Source organism: Dasypus novemcinctus, chromosome 3 (assembly GCF_030445035.2).
Source record: "Dasypus novemcinctus isolate mDasNov1 chromosome 3, mDasNov1.1.hap2, whole genome shotgun sequence".
In the NCBI taxonomy this organism is placed as follows: Eukaryota; Metazoa; Chordata; class Mammalia; order Cingulata; family Dasypodidae; genus Dasypus; species Dasypus novemcinctus.
Genome location: NC_080675.1, coordinates 96,849,948 through 96,870,378, shown reverse-complemented (window position 1 = coordinate 96,870,378; position 20,431 = coordinate 96,849,948). Strand labels below are relative to the sequence as shown.

General features: G+C 40.0%; 1 protein-coding gene across 2 annotated transcripts; it reads left to right on the top strand.

The window, feature by feature from the left end:
- Nucleotides 1–7,529: 7,529 nt before the first annotated feature.
- On the top strand, nt 7,530–12,353 carry RNASE10 (ribonuclease A family member 10 (inactive)). Of its 2 annotated transcripts, none has more exons than XM_004482702.5 (2): nt 7,530–8,247; nt 10,297–12,353. In XM_004482702.5, exon 2 carries the CDS (start codon nt 10,302–10,304, stop codon nt 10,929–10,931), a length of 630 nt encoding a protein of 209 aa, XP_004482759.1. In that variant the 5' UTR covers nt 7,530–8,247; nt 10,297–10,301; the 3' UTR covers nt 10,932–12,353. The 2 variants fall into 2 exon arrangements, with proteins under 2 accessions (XP_004482759.1, XP_004482758.1); XM_004482701.5 differs by having other exon boundaries at nt 7,530–8,255.
- Nucleotides 12,354–20,431: the final 8,078 nt, after the last annotated feature.

Sequence of the window (20,431 nt, the reverse complement as noted above, 5' to 3'; positions counted from 1 at the left end):
TGGACTTTGCAGATGACAGAAGTGGCCCCCAGAACACCATCTGAAAACTCCTGGCTGAATGACTAAGGATAACAGCCTTCAAAAGGGCCTTGTTTATATCTCGAGGATTTTTATATTGTTTTAATGGTCCTCAGAGTGCTTTTAAAAATACCTCATGATCTCAACTTTAGCTAAAGAAGTGAACCTTCGAATCAACATTGTGGACTTGCTGTTTTTACTGAGCCAGGCTCAAGGGCCTGACAGTGATAGCATTGCTTTGGTTATTCTTTTATCTAGGGCTAAATTATCAGATTTCTAAAATCTGGATATTCTGATGGGAATGTGGTTATTAGCTGGGAGATGGAAAGAGGGAATGGAGAATGGAGGACTAAGATAGGTTTTTTAGGTAAAGGTATGTGAAAATTCATGATTGGCTTGAATACTTTAAATCTTCAAATGAAGTCACGCTGTTGTGGAATTTAAGAGAAGTTCAATTAATTGAGTATAGAGAGGCCAGGACTCAGGAATGATTTTGAGAAGGAAAAAATGGTTTATTGACGGCCGGCCGGACTTGGGAGCTTTCAGTTTGAATCCCGAGCCCCCAACAAGATTTTCAAACGTCTTTTATACAGAGAGGAAAGGCCAAATGGTCCCTTTGTTTCAGTTCTCAATAGGCTTCAATTAGCATATATCTCTTCCACATCTTAGGTAAGCTTTTAGCAAGGACTCCAGACATTCTAGATAAGCCTTGGTTTTTGCATTTCCCCTAAATACTTAAAGTTTATAGCCCTTGCTTTGTTAAACATTTCCTGGGACTGGAGCCTGCTGTCACCGTCCCTAAGGGCAGGACTGCAGCCTCTTACCGTTCCACACCCACAAGTCAAACAACTTAGTTATTTCTGAAGAGACACAAGTCAAACAGCTTAGTTATTTCTGAAGAGACAAAGAGCCTTCCACCCATAGCTCACATCATTCCCCCCTTTCTGCCAAAGATTAACTTGCTAAGCTTTGGCATAATTATTGTTGGAGCTATGAGGTGGATGGCTGTTTGTTGTTTTGATTGATTATTTATCAGTCTTTAGTACAGCATCCAGGACTGTTTTTAGAAGTTTAGAGCTTTTCATTCTGGACAGCAGAATCTTGGGCAGGGGCCTCCTGCAGTTATTCTGCTGCCACTGGCACTCACGTGGATTTTCAGTCAGGTTCCAGATCCATCTATTACTTTTATTTTACTCTTAAAGAGTTTACACCTTTAATTTAAAAGGGGTGCTGAAGGGAGACAATCTCTTTTCTGTAACTGCTTCCTGCTGGCCATGGGCTGTAGTCATTGCCTGATAAGGTGTAAAAACTCTTTAATTTATTCTAACTGGAGGAAGATGGATCTGGCATTCTGTACGAAGTTGGATGAAGTTTTCATATGGTTAATAAGATGTTCACTCTGAAAGAAACAAACTTAATTAAAAATTTGGAATACCCGTTTTTAAAAGAGGACACATTGGATTACAGAGATAGACAAGATTAGATGCCTATAAAGATGGCATTCCTTAAAAGCTGGTGGGAACAGCATATATATTCTTTTTTAAGTTATCCATCTTTAGAGAGAAATTGCAACAGACACTTAGCTTTGTCTGAAGACACATTCCAAGCTGTTCAATGATTGACACTCATTCGCTCTGTCAGATGCTCCTGGTGAACTGGCACTCCTTGGGCAACTGGCTTCACTCAGGATTAGAACACTAATTTGGAAATACTCTTAGTTTTCACCTGTGGGAGTGATCAGAACTACAGAATAAAGATTTTTACACCTTGGTTTTCATTGTACAATTTCTAGCAATTTTTACTTGTTCAATAGGTGACTCACCATCAGCAAGCAAGCCTCACTTTTGCTACACAGCAGAGTACAGCAGAATATAGAAGTTGACTGAGACTGGCTGAGACTGCCACCTTATTCTATAGACATGTTATTAACTGTTTAGAAAATGATTTTACCAGGAATTTAACATGTCTAATATACTTCTGCACTTGATCCAAAATAGAAAAGATAACATTACAATTATTAGGCATATATTTAGTACAGGATAAAAGTGCAGCACTTAATATTAACTAATGTATTACTTAATGCATAAGGATTCAGAGTTGCAATTATTAGTTTTGAGTTTCAGGTTTGTAATACTTTACATGTTATCTCTCCATGAGAGCAGGCCATAATGCCAATTGTGTTAAAGTTTTACTTACAGTATCCTGGTATCATGGCTCCACTTAGCATGTTCTTCAACGCAGTGAGCAAGTTGCAGCATCCTTCATCTTAGAGAGATTTTCCAGTATTCTACTAGCCTGGTGCATAGTGCTCTCTGGCACCATGGAACAGTGCCAGTCTGGAGGCGATATCCATTGTACACTTGGCTGTACCGAGTCATTATTGGCTGCAGGAGCTTGAAACTGCAATATAGTTTCCATCAACTTCAGGAGCAGAACCAGAGACTGATATAGCACATATTTTTAATTGAGGGGTCAGTGACCAGCCTAGCCAATAACTCACATGGAGAGGCCACCTGTAATGTATACAAGGCCTGGTTCGAATGCACAAGAGTTTGACAATGTTAAAGTTTATTCCTTGTTTTATATATATTTTAAACAACTTAACGCAATACATATATCAAATGACTATTTACTTACACAATTTTACTATGAAGATAACAGTAGGTACTTTACTTTAGTAATAGAGGAAAAATATTATTTTTCATTGTTAGAATGAAAACAGAATATTTCCAATAGAATCAAGACAACTTTTTATTACCATTTACTTAAATGTGTATTTTGCAGTGGCCTTCAGACAGGTTTATTATCATGAAGTTATTTCTGCTACCAATACCAATCTAAGTTTCTTTAGTTAACAATGACTTCTACAACTAGAATTATTTAAACATTTTCAGTTTGGAAGATGTTTTACAAACTCTTTATAATGACTATAACCGCATTGACTAGACACCTCATGTTTAAATAAACTTACTAAATTACAATTACCAATGAAAGAAATTTACTCTTTTATTTAAGAGAGCATATCTACAATCTTTTTCCTTTAGCCTAATTTCACCAATGTGAACTTACAATTTTCATTACTGTAAAGATTTTGTACATATAATGTTAATTTAGTTTATAAATTAACTATGGGAGATTACACTCAAGTTAAATAAAATTGAAACCATAATAGTTTATGCAAGGAATGTTCTCTTTTTCCCTTACAGGAAGCTAAAAACTTCTTTTCTTTAAGTTATCAAAATTATTAAATTAAAAGCATACTGACTACCAGGTTTTAAAACACATGCATACTGACTACCAGGTTTTAAAACACATTACACAATTACTTAATTTTTTTAAAATCATAACCCAGGAAAGATCTCTCCATAGTTTTTATGGACTTTCCTTTACTTACTGAAATTTGTTAATAGAGCCACTAATTACCTTTATTTCATTGGAAAGAAATCTTCTGGAAGAATTAAGGCTCACCAGATTGTGGAGAAGAAAATAATTTATTCTCAATCTTGCAAGAAGGGGTGCAGAGCCAGATATGGCTGGTGCTACGAACAAAGAAAAATGACACAATTTATACCCCTAAGCCTAGCATGCAAGCTCTTCCTGTTTTTCCATAGATTGGATACTTCAGAAGTTACAGCTTATCTGAGATTTAACTTTCCCACGCAAAAGTTTGATTTAACTGCTTCTTCTATCACATTCCAACCATTTTAGTTTTTACCTGCTCCCCCCTTTGTCAAATAAGGAATAGAATTTAGTGCTGAAATGGCACCGACTTAGTTAGCTCCTTCTTGGGCATCCTTCCACTGCCCATAGGACTGGCCTAAACTGGTCTCCTCCACTGCTGTCCAACCCGGGAGTGGGAGACTGAGGCAGCAGGCCGCCAGGTTACATCAACATTTTTCTTATGTGAAAATTAACCTAATCTTTGTGTGTGGTTTTTTTTTTTTTTTTTTTTGCAATTTATGGCTGACAAAGGTTTAAACTGGGAAATTACCAGGCAAACTGATTCTCAATTCCCTAGCCTAGTAAGATAGGTTTAATCTGCCACACCTAGTCTTGCCTTAAAAGCTCTTGCAAAGAGGAGGCCCTTTCCCAATTGTTTCCATAATCAGATTTCTATGACTTTTTCATCCTGCTTAGTTCAATTTGGGCTTTAAGAATATTTATAAATATAACTGCATATTTAATTTTTAACAATTTGAATAGACCTCTTTTAAGAATTTTTATTTGTTAATTTGATATTATCCTGATGTATGAAGACATACATTGAGCTTTTTTTTAAAAATGGGCAGACACAAAGAGTTAGACACAAACACAACTCATTGATATTACTTGTAATTTGCATTATTTTATATACTGTTTAACTTAATTAATTAGGGGTCCAGAAACACATATTACTTATATAACTGCATATTTAACCTCAACAATTGAGCAAATAGGCAGACATGAATAGTTTGACACAACAACATGACTTTAGTTACTTTAAACTTTTCAAAGGCTTTTGAAACTCTTCTTAATTTGCACTATGACCATGCAGTTTACCACAAGAATTTTCTTTCTTACTTAATGGATTGTAATAACCAAAATGTTCTCAATGCCTTAGCACCATTTTGTTTTAGAACTTTATATTTTACTTTGAAATTAGCAGAATTTTGGATAAGCAACAAGATTAACTTTATATATATTTACTGAGGCTATTTGAAGCCTCAGGGAGACAGACTGCTTTCTCTCATGAATTGCCACTCTTAGGAACACTGACCGTCAAGGCAGGAGACTTCTCCCCCTCCACCCCCCTTTCTGATTTTGGAGATAATAAAACTCCAGTGGCCATTTAACCTTATTCTATCAGGCAGCTATTTATTTAGTTTACACTTGAATTCATGAGAGAAAGGGTTACTAATACCAGGAGAGGAGACAGTGATGTCCCAGCTCTTCTCAATTATGAAATAACCATAGGCAAAGGCAAAGGGTGAGGTTAGGCTTGAAGTAACCATAAACAAAGGAAAGGTTAGTGTAGAATTTACACTTAAATAATAGTTTCAGGCTAAATTCACCCAGCTATAATCTCAGTTATTGTCTTTCCACTGTTTTATAATATAAATGCATTTATAAATGATTTTAACTCTTAGTTACAGTTTTTATTAATTTTTTTTAAAACCAATTAATTTTATAACACCTTTAAATACCTTTCATTCAACTTATATTAAATGAACTTAACCATTACTTTAATTTTTCCTTTAAAGTAAAAGAATAAATCTCTTGCAGTTAGTTTGAAATAAAAGGCTACTTTTCAGGATTTGATTTCTAGAACATAAAATGTTCTTTTAAAAGAGGTAAGACTCTTCTTCAAACATTGAGGATATGATGAGGTTAAAGCACAAGAAGCTATTGATAAAAGATTTTCTTTATATATTGATCTTACTCAATTTAATCATAAAAATTTCCCTTCCACAAACCTTCTACACTTTCAGTATTCATTCAGGTTCTGTCCCACACTCTACTCTTTCCAATAATCAATCATTTTATCTTAGGACAAAATCATCTTCTGTTTCCTTAACAATAAAAACACACTCCATATATCCCACATACTAAGTTACCAGGCAAACTTCTTACAACATATAATTGCCATTAATACTAAACAAGTTTGTTAAAATAATGAACTTTTCTTCACTTTAAATACTTAGTAGCATGTAATACCAGAAACAGTTTTTTTGGAAGTAAGTTGGCAGGGGAGATTGGCTGCCGAATAAGTTTGTTATAAAATTGCCTTTTATTATTATTATTATCAATTCAGTTTTGTTAAATAATGACTTTCTGCAATTAGCCACTTAAATACCTTAAACAATGCTTTGTAAAACCTTTATATTTATACCCTTAAGACAAATTTTACCTTCACAGAACACTTTCTCTTACTTAAGGTTACTACAATACCTTCTAAGAACCTGAGCAGAATGCAAACTATTTTGGCTTTGACACCCTAAGGAGGGAACTTTACTGCATTTATTCTGATTCTGCTTTTCACCCCCTTCACTTCCCCCCCTTCCAGGCAGTCGGGTGCACAACAAACAGGAATGCAGCTTATGAATAGAAGGGTGGACTCACTGGAAAGGGGCAAGCCGCTCCCCCCTTTCCAGCTTTCAGCCAAAATGGGCAGACAGAACCTACTCAAATTTGGCAACTCTCCCAGGGACCCAGCCGCCCCGACTGGGACATTCCCAACAAACTTGGGTGCTTGGCGCGGACACAGATGGCCTCCAAGCCCCGGCAAAGGGCCAGACCAGAGACAAGACAGCAGAACATGCACAAACATCTAGACTCCTCAGCTTTTGCCCCAGAATCATTTCACCCCCTTGCCAATGGCAAGGGAGGGCTCCAGCTCAGCTGTAATTCCACTCTACATAAGGACACAACTCCAACACTAGCCTTGAGCTGACACAGACAGAAGCACAAAGGTCACTAATCTGACCCACAAGTTTATATATTTATTTTCACCATGGCTGCCCCCACAGCCATCACAAACCTCAGAACACTTAACATTTGGTATAAAGCAAATTCATTCACAAATTAGCACCATAACAAAAGATTTCAGCTAGACTTTTCCACTGTTTAAACTTTACACCCAGACCAAGCTCCACCAGAAAAGCCGATCCATTTTCCTGTAACCAAGTTTTGTTTTCCTTAATCTAGACCAATTTCCAGGATATTAGGACTCGAACCTATAAATACCCTTCCTATTAAAATCGAGACTCCACTCCTTTAGTGGATATAAGACCTGTACCAGATTCTAACATGCAGTTAGACAAACCCAAAACACCAGGGCTTTTCCCCGGTTTTCCTCCTTTTCCCAAGCCTAGAGAGAACGGCTTCCCCCCAGCCTTCTGGGGCTACTAGGGTTCTCTCGGGAGGTGATCAGCCTCCCCTTCCTAGCAATTAAAGCTAGGGCCTTCCAGACTGTGCTCACCCGGGGAGTCTTACCTTCTTCCATGTTCGGAGTTCTTTTTCGTTCCCAGAATCTTTCTCTTCAGACCTTCCATTGCCCCTCGATTTTGTCGGGAAGATTCTGGTGGAGCCCACATCTTTTCTGGATTAAATTTAATCCAGGGGCGCCCAGATTTGGGGTTCACCCGAGTCCTCCCGGCTTCCTCGGGGATTTGGAAGGGGCAGCAAAATGCTACCGTCTCTGGCCTTCATTTTTATCCCTTCATGGTCGCCAAAAATGTTGTGGAATTTAAGAGAAGTTCAATTAATTGAGTATAGAGAGGCCAGGACTCAGGAATGATTTTGAGAAGGAAAAAATGGTTTATTGACGGCCGGCCGGACTCGGGAGCTTTCAGTTTGAATCCCGAGCCCCCAACAAGATTTTCAAATGTCTTTTATACAGAGAGGAAAGGCCAAATGGTCCCTTTGTTTCAGTTCTCAATAGGCTTCAATTAGCATATATCTCTTCCACATCTTAAGTAAGCTTTTAGCAAGGACTCCAGACATTCTAGATAAGCCTTGGTTTTTGCATTTCCCCTAAATACTTAAAGTTTATAGCCCTTGCTTTGTTAAACATTTCCTGGGACTGGAGCCTGCTGTCACCGTCCCTAAGGGCAGGACTGCAGCCTCTTACCGTTCCACACCCACAAGTCAAACAACTTAGTTATTTCTGAAGAGACAAAGAGCCTTCCACCCATAGCCCACATCAACGCTATAGCTCAAGGAGTGAGAAGCAAAATACCCACGTTGGGGAGCAGGATCCAAATAAAGGCTGAAGATCTTTATATTCTAGAAATAATGGGCAAGGGTTAAAGGAAGCACAAGTAGCGAATAGAAGGAAATTAGTAGATTTGAAGTTTATAGGCAAGGTCTGGCGTTTGTAAGCCTCAGGGGAGTGGGTGTAGCTAAGAAGTGGAACAATTGATGTACAAACAAAGCCCTCTGCAGTTTCCCAGTCTGGGAACATTTCCTGTCTTGGATGTCTGGATCTGCCTCAGTGCCCAAATAGCCTTATTTCAAAGCATTTGTGGGAGCAGAAAGGAGAATTGGCCGAGCATGTTTATTCCGTGCAGGTGTGGAGAGTGGGAGGGAGGTGGGCTTAGGAAGTCAGTCTGTGTTTAAGAGCACATGAACCATCAGGAGACAACCCATTTTGCTGTGACCAGCTTCCGAGGTACGGTTCAGAGAAGAGGAAACCCTGGGAGGAAAGAACTTGGAGAAGGGGAGAAAACAAGAATCTTTGAAGGTACTTAGGTATGTAGGTAAGTCACAAAGGAGTTGGGTGCCCCAGGAAGCAACATGGGAGGGTTTCTCTCTTTTGATTGTTTTTTTCTTAAAAAAAAACTGTTTTTTGGCTTTAAAGTATTTTCAACTTTACAGAAAAGCTGCAAGAACAATGCAAAGAACTCCTGAGTACCACATAAATTATTATCATTATTTATTTATTATTTTTTTAGGAGGAGCCAGGAATGACCCTAGGACCTCGTACATGCAGGCACTCAACCACTTGAGCTAAATCTGCTCCCCTAAATTATTTGTTAAAAGACTTTCCTCACATTAAAAAAATCATTTTCTTGTATTTCTCTGTAAACTCACATGTACACATACATATAATTCATTTTCTGAACCATATGAGAGTAAGTTGCCTGCATCATGCTCCTTTACCCCTTATATTTCAGGGTGCATTTCCTAAGGTCAAGGCTATTCTCAAATAATCAGAGCACACTTTTCAAATTCAGTATATTAACTTTTGATATAGTGCTTTTATCTAATCCATAGACTGTATTTTAATTTTATCAATTATCTCGATAATGTTCTTTCAGGCAATTTCTTTTTTTCTGGTAGGAAAGGGCTCTCTGATAGGGGTATAATTCTGGCCTACAAGTGCAAAGACATATGCTCCTTCTCACAGCTCTCATTAGGTTTTTTAGTAGCAGGGAGACCACAGCAGATCAATCGTTTGGTTTTCTTTGATTTCATTCTCATTCCTTTTCTCTCCTGAGAGTACAAACCCAATAAGCAGGAAGTACCCAGACATTAAGAGAAGTTTAGTAATAGAAGGGATCCAGCATTTATGGGATGTTAAAGATGAAAATGTACAGGTTTTCTATTGGGAATGAGTGAAATGTTTTAGTAATGGATGGGGATGATGGTAGCACAACCTTATGAATATGATTAAAGGGGAAATGTTAGCTTGACTATATGATAGAATAAAAATGCTTTAAAAATCCATGGAACTGCTACACAAACAGCACCCTAAATTAAACCATGGACTATAGTAATAGTACAATTATAAAAATGTGCTATCATCAATTGTAACAAATGTTCCATAACAACACAAGATGTTAATAATAGGGTGGTAGGGAGGAATCCTGTATTCTATGCATGATTGTTCTGTAAACCCACAACTTCTCTTGAAAGAAAGAAAAAAAGAAGGAAAAAAAGAAGGAAAAAGAAAGGAGAAAGAAAGATGTAGCTTTAGCAGGAAGCTGGGATGTCAAACCTTCCCCCACCCTCACCCTAGGAGTGAGAACAGACTGTGGGACTTGTTCTATTCTTTTTGATATAGGGGAAAAGTGGGTAACAAGGAGAGTAATAGGTATGGAATGAGAAAAGTAATTTTTTTTTTAGGTACTGGGTTTGGGGATTGAACCCCAGACCTTGTATGTGGGAAGCTGGTGCTCAGTCACTGAGCCACACTGGCTCCCCCGAGTTGGGTTTTTCATTTGCTTTCTTGTTTGTCTTGCTTTTGTTTTTAGGAGGTACCAGAGATTGAACCAGGGATCTCACATGTGGGAAGCAGGTGCTCAACCACTTGAATCACATCTCTTCCCAAAAGTAAATTTGGGGTAAAAATAGAGGGAGTGTTTTAAAATGGTAATTCTAGTCCTTTATGGAGAATAAGGCTTTCTACAAGAATTTCTTTCAAGAAAAGAGTGATACTGCTCGCACTTGTTTTCTTGACCATTCCTCTTGGTTATTTGGAACTAATTCCTGTTTATGAGTGAATTGGTGTCAACTTTTCTGATCCCAATTTCAGAAATGCTTCTTCTGATCATCTTCCTGCTCTGTAAGAGCTATACCTTAGCAAGAAAGGCATAGCAGCAAGAAAGACTGTGTAGGTGAGGGGCATGATAAATGGGAAAAGAAAGAGAAAGGATCTCTTCCACCAAGGGAGTGGAGTAAGTGAAGGGAGAAGAGTCTCCAGGTGCTATGTCATGAAGGTTAGGAAAGATTAAGTTCTCTATTGGAGCCAATTTTCATGTCAGAGTTACCTCCTTCCATCTTCCTCCTCTTCTCCAGGGAAAATGAAGCCTACTCTAGTACAGACATTTTTTGTGATGCTGCTGCTGCTGCTGGGCCTGGGGATGGGCCTGGGCCTGGGGCTTCGCATGGCTGCAGCAGTCCTGGAAGATAGTGACCAGCCACTGAATGAATTTTGGTCCAGTGACTCCCTGGACAAAGCTGAAGCCACTGAAGAGAGAGTGGGCACCCGAACCGCAGAAACCCTAGTGCTCAGCAGCAAAGGCGTGGCACAACCTTACTGGCCAGAAGAAACCATCCCCAGTGTTGATGAGGTTGGGAACAAGATGCTCAGAGCTGAGACTCTCTTTCGGGACAACGAAGACTACCTTAGGCTTGACCTGGTCTCCAGGGAATGCAATACCTTGATGGCGCACAAGATGAAGGAGCACAACCATACCTGCATAGCCCAGTATACATTCATCCATGAGGAGCCAGACGTAGTCAAATCTGTCTGTGACAGCCCTGGTTTTGACTGTGAACTCAAGGGGGGCAAATGTCACAAAAGCTCCCGCCCTTTGGATTTGACATTCTGCAAGTTGTCCAAACCAGGCCAGGTTATTCCCCATTGCAGCTACGTAACTTTTATTATGGAAAAGATCATTGTTATAACCTGTAATGACAAGAAGTCCTAGTTAACTTCTGAAGAGTGAAGCAATGCATCCTTTTTCTCCTCTTCCTTTTCAACTTCGTCTTCTTCTTACCCATCTTGCTCCTCCTCCTCTTAGGTATTCCACAGAGATGGTCCAAGAAAGAAGAGCTACCTATTCTTTATCACTCTACCCTGAAATAGGATCCCTCTTTGTCCTAGGAGTCAACCACCCTGAGTTTTGTTCCTGGGATTAGAGGTGTTAGAATAGGGTCCCGATGTTCAGTCCCTCCAAGTTCTCTATTTCTGCTGTTCCTTGGCCTGAAAAGAGATAGCAAAGAGCTGTTCCAGCCCCTGCCATGGTCCTGATCATCAGTGTGTTCCCAGGTCTGAGTTTGCCCTGTCTCCTTTACCCATGTCCTTCTCCTGGACCTCACTCTAAGCCTTTAGGGCAATCAAAAAAGCCTCCTGGGCTTTGCCCAACTTCATGTCTCTGCTGCACAAGCAATTAAAGTGATTCTATCTGTGGCTTCACCTGGAGAACCATATGTATCAGATTTCTCTTTCTGAGCCTGGGAAAATATAGGGGCCCAGGTTTGGAGTTCTGCTGTTAAGGTGGTGTGGTGATATAGACTAAGATATAACATGAACTGGGGCAAGAGCAGCACTCTTCTTTTCTTGACCCAGTGGGCACTTCCTGCCTCTAGTAAAAACAGAAGGATACATTCTCTTCTTTCAGACAAAAAGTGTGTTCATTACCCTCAAGTGAGGCTACCAGCTCATTCCTAGGAGAGCCAGTGGTATGTTGGCCTTTTGCTTCTCCCAAAAGCCACTAGAACCAGGTTGTGACTAATTTTCCCTTCTTGAAGGATGGTTTAAGTGTTTTGTTGTTATTACTATTTTTAATTGCCAGCTCTCTTCTCCATCCCTGGTCATTTGCATTATGGTACTGCATTGAATGATCTTCTCTGAACACCTAGCCTGAGGCCTAGCCATAGTTTTCTGTTACATGATCGGTCTTTATTTTCTCCCCTCCCCCTGTCTCTGTTAGCCGAATCTTCTGTTTCCTCCTTTTTAACTCCCCTGTGCTCTTCCCCTATCCTCTCACCTCTGTTCTTTGAGTGCCCTTGACTCATTTTTTTCTCTGCCTTTCTCTCTCCCCCCATCTTTTACTGCTTATTTCTTTGTTTCTTTTCTCTCTTTCCTCTGTTCTCCCTTTCTTCTTCTTCTTTTTGGGCCTTCCCTTTACTTTCTGTGATTATTTTTAGAGATTAATTCAGTCAACACTGATCAATTATTCTGTGTTAGCTAGGTAGGTGCTGATCCTATAATCAAAGATTACTGGAATAGGGGATTGGAGGGAGAGTGAGCTGGGAGAGTGGGAAAGGAAAGAGTCATTTTTCCAAATGAAATCCAGAACCCAAAATAATGCTCATATTATACATTCAATAAATGTGGATGAATGGAATCGAAGATAGTCTTATTCTTCGTCAGCACTTCTTCCCCTTTGATGTTTGCCCCCTAGGGTTCTGAACAACAAGGAAGATCATTTTCTGCAGGAAAGGGATTGGACTACTCAAGGAGGGGGAATGCTATGGAGCTGAATGAATAGTGGAGGCAAGTGACTGACCTCAGCATATTCCTCTGAATTCAAGTCTACCAAGAAATAGTGGAGGCACAGCCTCCACTGTGAAAAATGGTTGAAAAGATTTTCTGTGTGACTAGGATTTTTCTCTGTTTCATCCTCCTAGACAGTAACAGATCTAAGAGTCAGGGGTATATTTACGTGGGAGAGTGGAGGGCAGAAAAGGTTTGAACTTAGTCTGACCTGGTTTTTCCTTTCCTTTTCTCTCTTTCTTTATATATTCTCCACTTTTCTTGGCACTTCTTGCTTTTTTTTTGCAAGCAGGAAACTGTTGAATGTGTTGCTTCCAGTGTTCACCTGGACTTCCCTGACTCAACCTTTCCCTTTGTACAGCTGACTCAGCTCTCCTGGCAACAATTTCTTAGGATTAGTTATGTTGGGGAGGAAGTGTATCTGCATTTGCAGGATGTCCTGATCTTTTAGAGGCAGAGTGGAGACATGGGTGGAAGTGAGGAGCTGGCCAAGGCAGATTCCTGCAATTTCTGAGAGGAATCGAAGGAAACAGCCTATAAACGAGCTAAAGCAAGGAAAAAGAGAAGTGGGGTGGGAAGAAAGAAAAGAAGGAGTCAGAGAAAATCAGCTAGGTTAGAAGTTTGTCAAGTAGATAAACCAAGGGCATAAGGGATGAGAGTGGAATGCCAAGTGTGACTTTATCTTAACCAAAAGTCAAAGGATCTATTGTATGAAGTCAACGATTAAAAGATTATAATTAGTCAGGAATTGAAGCCTATATTCTTTTTTTCACAGATGAGGCTTTCTCATTTGGTCCCATCAGCTCTCTCTAAGGATTCCTAAACTGTCCAAGGAGTGTACCAGTCTCTCTCTTCCAGTTTCCACTTTAGACAAACTTCAGTGATCAGGCATTTATCTGATGGTGGAGATAAGCACAGGAAAGCAATTTATAAAATATTCTGGGGGCATCTAGTGGCTCCAACGGGAAAACACACCTTCCATGGGAGATACAGCATGATGATAATGTAGGTGGGACATCTCACCCAACAGGGACAGGAAACTAATGCATTATAGCCCAAATTATGTCTCATTCATGAGACTTCCCCCAACTCCATTACTTTCAATGTAGGTCCCTCGGTGGACTTCCAGTATTTATGCTTTAGCACATAAATAACAGATCCACAATTCCTTATCCTTAGTTCCTAAATCCCCAGAACTCTGAAAAGGGAAATATTTTATTTTGAAGTGATTTCAAAACTTATTTAGATGCTAAGCCTGACTAAATCCATGTCATGCTATTTATTAATTTTATTTATGCTCTCTTGGGCTTGATTATGAGTACTGCCCCAGACTCTTCTAGGGGTTTTCAAGTAACATATAATATATATTTTTGAGTAATATATGATAATATATATATATATACACACATTATTAGTTTTTAAAATCTAAAAATTCTGAAGTCTAAAATGCATTGGCTTCAAAAATTTCAGGGAAGGGATTGTTGGCCTATATATACTGTTTATTAACCCTTAATTAATTTAAGCATTAAATAAATGACCTGGTCAGGCAAAAATATCTTAATGGAAGGAACCATGTTATATATTTCTCTTATATTCTTTTTTAAAAAAGATTTATTTTTTATTTCTCTCCCCTTCCCCCCGCCACCCCGTTGTCTGCTCTCTGTGTCCAGTCACTGTGCATTCTTCTGTGTCCGCTTGTATTCTTGTCAGTGGCACCCGGAATTTGTGTCTCATTTTTGTTGCATCATCTTGCTGCATCAGCTCTCCATGTGTGCAGCGCCTCTCCTGGGCAGGCTGCACTTCCCTCACGCTGGGTGGCTCTCCTTACAGGGTGCACTCCTTGTGCATGGGGCTCGCCTATGCGGGAGGACACCCCTGCATGGCACGGCACTCCTTGCGCGTGTTGGCACTGCGCATGGGCCAGCTCATCACAAGTGTCAGGAAGCCCTGGGTTTGAACCTTGTACCTCCCATGTGGTAGGTGGATACCCTATCCATTGGGCCAAATCTGCATCCCCTATATTCTTCACAAACACATTTATTGATCAATGATTACCGGCTTATTGATTACCCAATACCTCCTCAGAAAGGTTATAATAATGTCAGTGAATCATAGGCTCACTTAATAGGGGCAAGAAGTTTTCTGATTTTGATCAAATTCTACACAGTCAAATAAAAAGTGCTGAGTAGCTCAATTTCTGTTTCAGTTTGAATTTCAATGTGAATTCTTTTTTTCCCAAGGTAAGCAGGAAGGAAACTATCATTCTGAACCAGGCATTCTATTAGATGCTGTCATGTGTTTGGTTTTATTTAACCCCTATAAGGAAGTGGTAGTATATTAGATCCATTTTACAAATGATGAGTAAACAGGCTTAGACAGACCAAGTGACCTGGACCAAGAGAGGCTTCCTGCCCTTTCTTCAGTTTGCTGCTTCTCAATTTGAGGCACTATTCACTTTCCTCATTTGTGCCTTTAAACTCCAGGATTCAACTCTCTAAATAGGATTGGGGCTGGATTCTGGATTTTTTGTCTTTGTGTAAATCAAACAGTATTTATTGTCTTAAGCACATATATATTAGGTACTACAGGAAAAGATGAGAGAGAGAGAGAGAGAGAGAGAGAGAGAGAGGGAGAGAGGGAGAGAGAGAGAGAGGGAGGGGGGGGGAGAGAGAGAGAGAGAGAGAGAGAGAGTTAGTTCTCAGACCTGGGTCTTCCTCTCAGGACATGAATACAGGACCAGAACAAAACTTTGAGGCCTGACATTCTGGATGACTATGGACCCTCCCCAACATTGAATTTAAAATGAAAATAAAACAGACAGCTAAACCATAACGTATGTGTACTAAAGTTCAATGACGCATGTGCATTTACCAAGATGACTACTTTAATCCTTTTAAAAATATGAAATATCACAGTCTTCAAACTCAATCTCTTTCTTCTCAATGCACACTCTCAGTGGTTTGTATCTTTCTTTCTGACCCATTTTGTTAGCATCCTTACTCTACCTGTTGCATAATGCAGCTTTGAACATATCAAAAGTGGTTGGCATGAAGGGATCAAGGCGGAAGAACAACTCCTATACTATTGGAAAGGCACTCAAATATTGTGTTCAGAAAACTCTGTACAAATGTTCTGCTCATTAGAATCACTCTGGGGATCTTTAAAAATACAGTAATATGCAATTTTCCAAGAATGGCACCTTTGACAATAAAGAACATGAATAAGTGGTTCCTAAAGGTGAACAAAAAGAGATGGTACCTGACACTACAAAGAATTTGCATGTGCATTGATTGGACAATAATCAAATGCATAAGTATCTTTTCTTTACCCATTATTCTAAGCAGACACCATGAAATGGGTTGGCTTAACAGTGGAAATTTATTAGCTTCTAGTTTGGAGGCTGAGAAAAATACCCTAATTAAGACATCATCAAGCCTATGCTTTCTTCTCAGAAACTGGCTGCCAGGGATTTTTGACTCCTGTCTTATGGCAAGGCACATGGCAGTATCTGCTTTTTTCCCTTCTTTCAGGTTTCTTTGCTTTCAGCTTTTTGCTTCCATGGCTTTCTCTGTCTCTGTATTCATTCCATTTATAAAGGCCTCCAGTAAGAGATTAAGACCCATCCTGTGGTAAGCAGATTGTGGCTCAAGCAATTGAGCTTGTACCTACCATGTGGGAAGTCCCCAATTTGGTTCCAGTGCCTCCTAAACAAGATGTGTAGGATGGCAAAATGATGCAACAAGAGACACAAAGAGGAAAACATAATGAGAAACACAACAAAGCAGGGAGCGGGGGGTGGCTCAAGCGATTAGGTGCCTCTCTCCCACATGGAATACCCCAGGTTCGGTTCTTGGTGCCTCCTAGAAAGAAGACCAGCACACAACAAATAGACACAGCAAACGCAAACAATGAGAGATGGGGAGAAAAAAATAAATAAATAAAGACATCCTGAAAGAGGTGGGTCATTCTTTAATTGAAGTAGCCAAGTCAAAAGTTCCTACTTACAATGGGTCCACACTCACAGGAATAGATTAAAGATAAGAACATGCCTTTCTGGGGGTACATACATCTTCAAACCACCACAGCATACTTTTGGGCAAGTTTGGTTCCAGTATAGTTACTGTGTATACTTTGGTGAAAAAACCGACATTGTACCTGGCCTTGTAGCATATCTACAAGTGACATCTATAGGGGATAATTGTGAGGGAGAACTTCTGATGAGATTTAGGACAATTTTAATTAACAATTTTTTTGTATATCTGTATTTTCTGGGTTTACTTCTAGTAATTTAACAGATCAAAAATAGAGCAATAAGGATTCATTTTTAAAAATTATGAAAATACTAAGGATAAAGAAGACAAGAAGGCAATTGTAGTGATGTATTCCCATTATTCAAAGATAATCATTCAACATTTTGATGCATATCCTTTCATCCTTTCTGTGTGCGGACATACAAACATGTATGTATTTAAAAGCAAAATTGGAAGAAAATATTGTGTTTAATTTTGCTTCATACTTTTAAAATATATTCTAAAGTATTTAAAATAATAAACTCACAGAAAATTGCAAGTGCAGTAAAAGAATTAGTTTTTCTGAGCCATTTATGAGTAAGTTGCTAATATGCTCCACTACCCATGATTACTTCCATGTGTCTTTCTTCAAGAGTATTCTCACACATAACCCAATACAACCATCATTGATATTGTATTGCCATATAATTCAAACCCTTTATAAATTTCATCAGTTTTCTCAACTAAACATCCTTTAAAGCAAAAAGGTCTAATTCAGAATTGTTTTTTTCTTGTTGTTGTCGTTCTTGCTGCCATGTCTCTTTTTTTTTAAAGATTTATTTCTATTTTTTAAATTTCTCTCCCTCTTCCCTTCCCCCCCCCCCCCCCCCCCCCCGTTGTTTGCTCTCTGTGTCCACTTGCTGTGTGTTCTTCTGTGACCACTTCTATCCTTATCAGCGGCACTGGGAATCTGTGTTCTGTGTTTCTTTTTGTTGCATCATCTTGTTGGGTGAGCGCTCTGTGTGTGTTGTGCCATTCTTGGGCAGGCTGCACCTTCTTTCACGCTGGGCAGCTCTCCTTACAGGGTGCATTCCTTGAGTGTGGGGCTCCCCTACGTGGGGGACACCACTGCGTGGCACAGCACTCCTTGCTCGCATCAGCATTGTGCATGGGCCAGCTCCACACGGGTCAAGGAGGCCCGGGGTTTGAACTGTGGACCTCCCATGTGGTAGGCGGATGTCCTATCCATTGGACCAAGTCTGCTTCCCTGCCATGTCTCTTTATTCTCACTGAGTCTGAAATACTTCCTCAGGCTTTCTCTGATTGATGACTTTGGCACTTAAAAAAATTTTATTTCTCTCCCCTTCTTCTCCTTCCCCCCAGTTGTCTTCTTTCTGTGTCCATTCACTATGTGTTCTTCTTGTCGGTGGCACCTGGAATCTGTGTCTCATTTTTGTTGCATCATCTTGCTGCATCAGCTCTCCGTATGTGCGGTGCCACTCCTGGGCAGGCTGCACTTTTTTCACACTGGGCAGCTCTCCTTACAGGGTGCACTCCTTGCGCATGGGGCTCCCCTATGTGGGGGACACCCCTGCGTGGCAGGGCACTCCTTGCGCGCATCAGCACTGAGCATGGGCCAGCTCCACACGGGTCAGGAGGCCTTGGGTGTGAACCCTGGACCTCCCATGTGGTAAGCGGATGCCCTATCCATGGCCAAATCTGCTTCCCAGACTTTGGCGCTTTTGAAGATTGCAGGTCAGTAATTTCTAGAATGTTCCTCAATCTGGGTTTATCTTATGTTACTTCCTGATTAGATTTAGATTTTGCATCTGGTACAGGGATGTCACACAAATAATGCATGTTCTCACTGCATTCTGTCATTTTGTGTTCACTTTCAATTCCATCCTTAACTAATGTGCTCACTACTTTGCTCACTTGATTAAGGTATAATCTTCCAGGCTTCTCCATGAAGTTATTCTTTTTTTTCAAGGAGGTACTGGGGATTGAACCCGGAACCTCATACATTGGAAGCAGGCACTCAGCCACTTGAACTACAAGAGCTCCCAAAGTTATTCTTTTAAAATAATTAATAAAAATTAATATTTTAATGAATTTATAGCTAATAAAAATAAGCATTTTGTGATGGATGTCCTTTTAAACTGTGAATTTCATTCCTTATTGCACTTTTAAATATATTCATTTATTGATTGATATCATTATGTATTCACGATTTCTTGTTTTAGTTAATGAGTTATAATCTGTCCAAGATTTAGCCAGTGGAGGACATTTAATATTTTAAAAAAATAATTTTTATGAGAAAAGTTATGGGTTTACAGGATAATCATGCTTAAAACACAGGGTTCCCATATACCACCCTATTATTAACACCTTGCTTTTGTGTGGTACGTTTGTCACAATTGCTGAAATCACATTTCCCCCTCCCTCCTTTTTCCTTTATTAGAGAAATTGTGGATTTAGAGAACAATCATGCATAAAATTCAAGATACCCCCATATCACCCTATTATTAACACTGCATTGGTGTGGAACATTTGTTACAAGGAAGATACCACATTTTTATAATTGCATTATTGAGCATGTTTTAACTTTTTTTTTTAAAGATTTATTTTATTTATTTCTCTCCTGTTCCCCCTCCCCCTCCCCTCACTGTCTGCTTTCTGTGTTCATTCGCTGCGTTCTTCTGCATCTGCTTGCATTATCAGGAGGCACTGGGAAACTGCATCTCTTTTTTTGAATCATGTTGCTGTGTCAGCTCTCTGGGTATGTGGTGCCACTCCTAGGTGGGTGGTGTTTTTTTCACGAGGGCAGCTCTCCTTGCAGGGTGCACTCCTAGCGCGTGGGGCACCCCTATGTGGGGGCGCCCCTGTGTGGCATGGCACTCATTGCATGTGGCAGCACTGTACATGGGCCAGTTTACCAAATAGGTCAGGAGGCCCTGGAGATCAAACCCTGGACCCTCCATATGGTAGGCAGATGCTCTTATTAGTTGAGCTACATCTGCTTCCCACCATGGTTTAACTTAAACTTCACTGTTTGTGTTATGCAGTTCCGTGAATTTTTTTTTTTTTTTTAGGTCTTGGGGACTGGGAATTGAACCTGGGACCTTGTATGCAGGAAGCCAGCACTCAACCACTGAGCCACACTGGCTCCCCTGAATTGGTTTTTGTTGTTGTTGCTGTTTGCTTGTTTGTTTTTTGTTCTTAGGAGGCACTGGGGACTGAATCTGGGATCTCCCATGTGGGAAGCAGGTTGTGGCAGTTTGATATTATTTATGAATTCCAAAAAGAGATATAGATTATATTTGTAAACTGGTCTCTTCCTCAGGCTTTACTCTTACTTGGTTAAATCAAGATTAAGGCTTTGATTCTACCATGTCATTAGAGCGTGCATGGTTGAGTCCCCACCCTCTTGGTGGGCTATGTAAATAAACAATCAAGGAGAACACAGAATAAGATACGCACTTGAAGAGAGAGCTCCACAGACATGGAAGAGGAGAGGACTTGGATTCAGAGGCTGCAGGAAGAAAGATGAGCCATTTGCCTGAAAGTTTACAGCAGACTTGTGAACAGACCAGACCAGCTGAGCCTGGAAAGAAATAAGACCCAGGGAGAGAGATGAATCCTATGCCAGCCCACAGCTGAGATCAGAAGAAGCTGGACCCTCGGATCCCTAAGAGAGAAGAGGAAGGCTGAGCACTCACAGACGCCACCTGCCATCTTGCTTCAACAAGTGGTAATATGGTTTGGTAAGGAGGTAACCTTGAGTTGGACTCTTTAAGGCCTTGTAACTATAAGCTTTTACCCAAATAAAGACCCTTTATAAAAGCCAACAGATTTCTGGTACTTTGCATCAGCATCCTTTTGGCTGAATAATACACAGGTGCTCAGTTGCTTGAGCCAC

Coding starts and splice junctions, on each gene's coding strand:
- RNASE10 (XM_004482702.5), top strand. CDS start 10,302: ATGAAGCCTACTCTAGTACAGACATTTTTTGTGATGCTGCTGCTGCTG.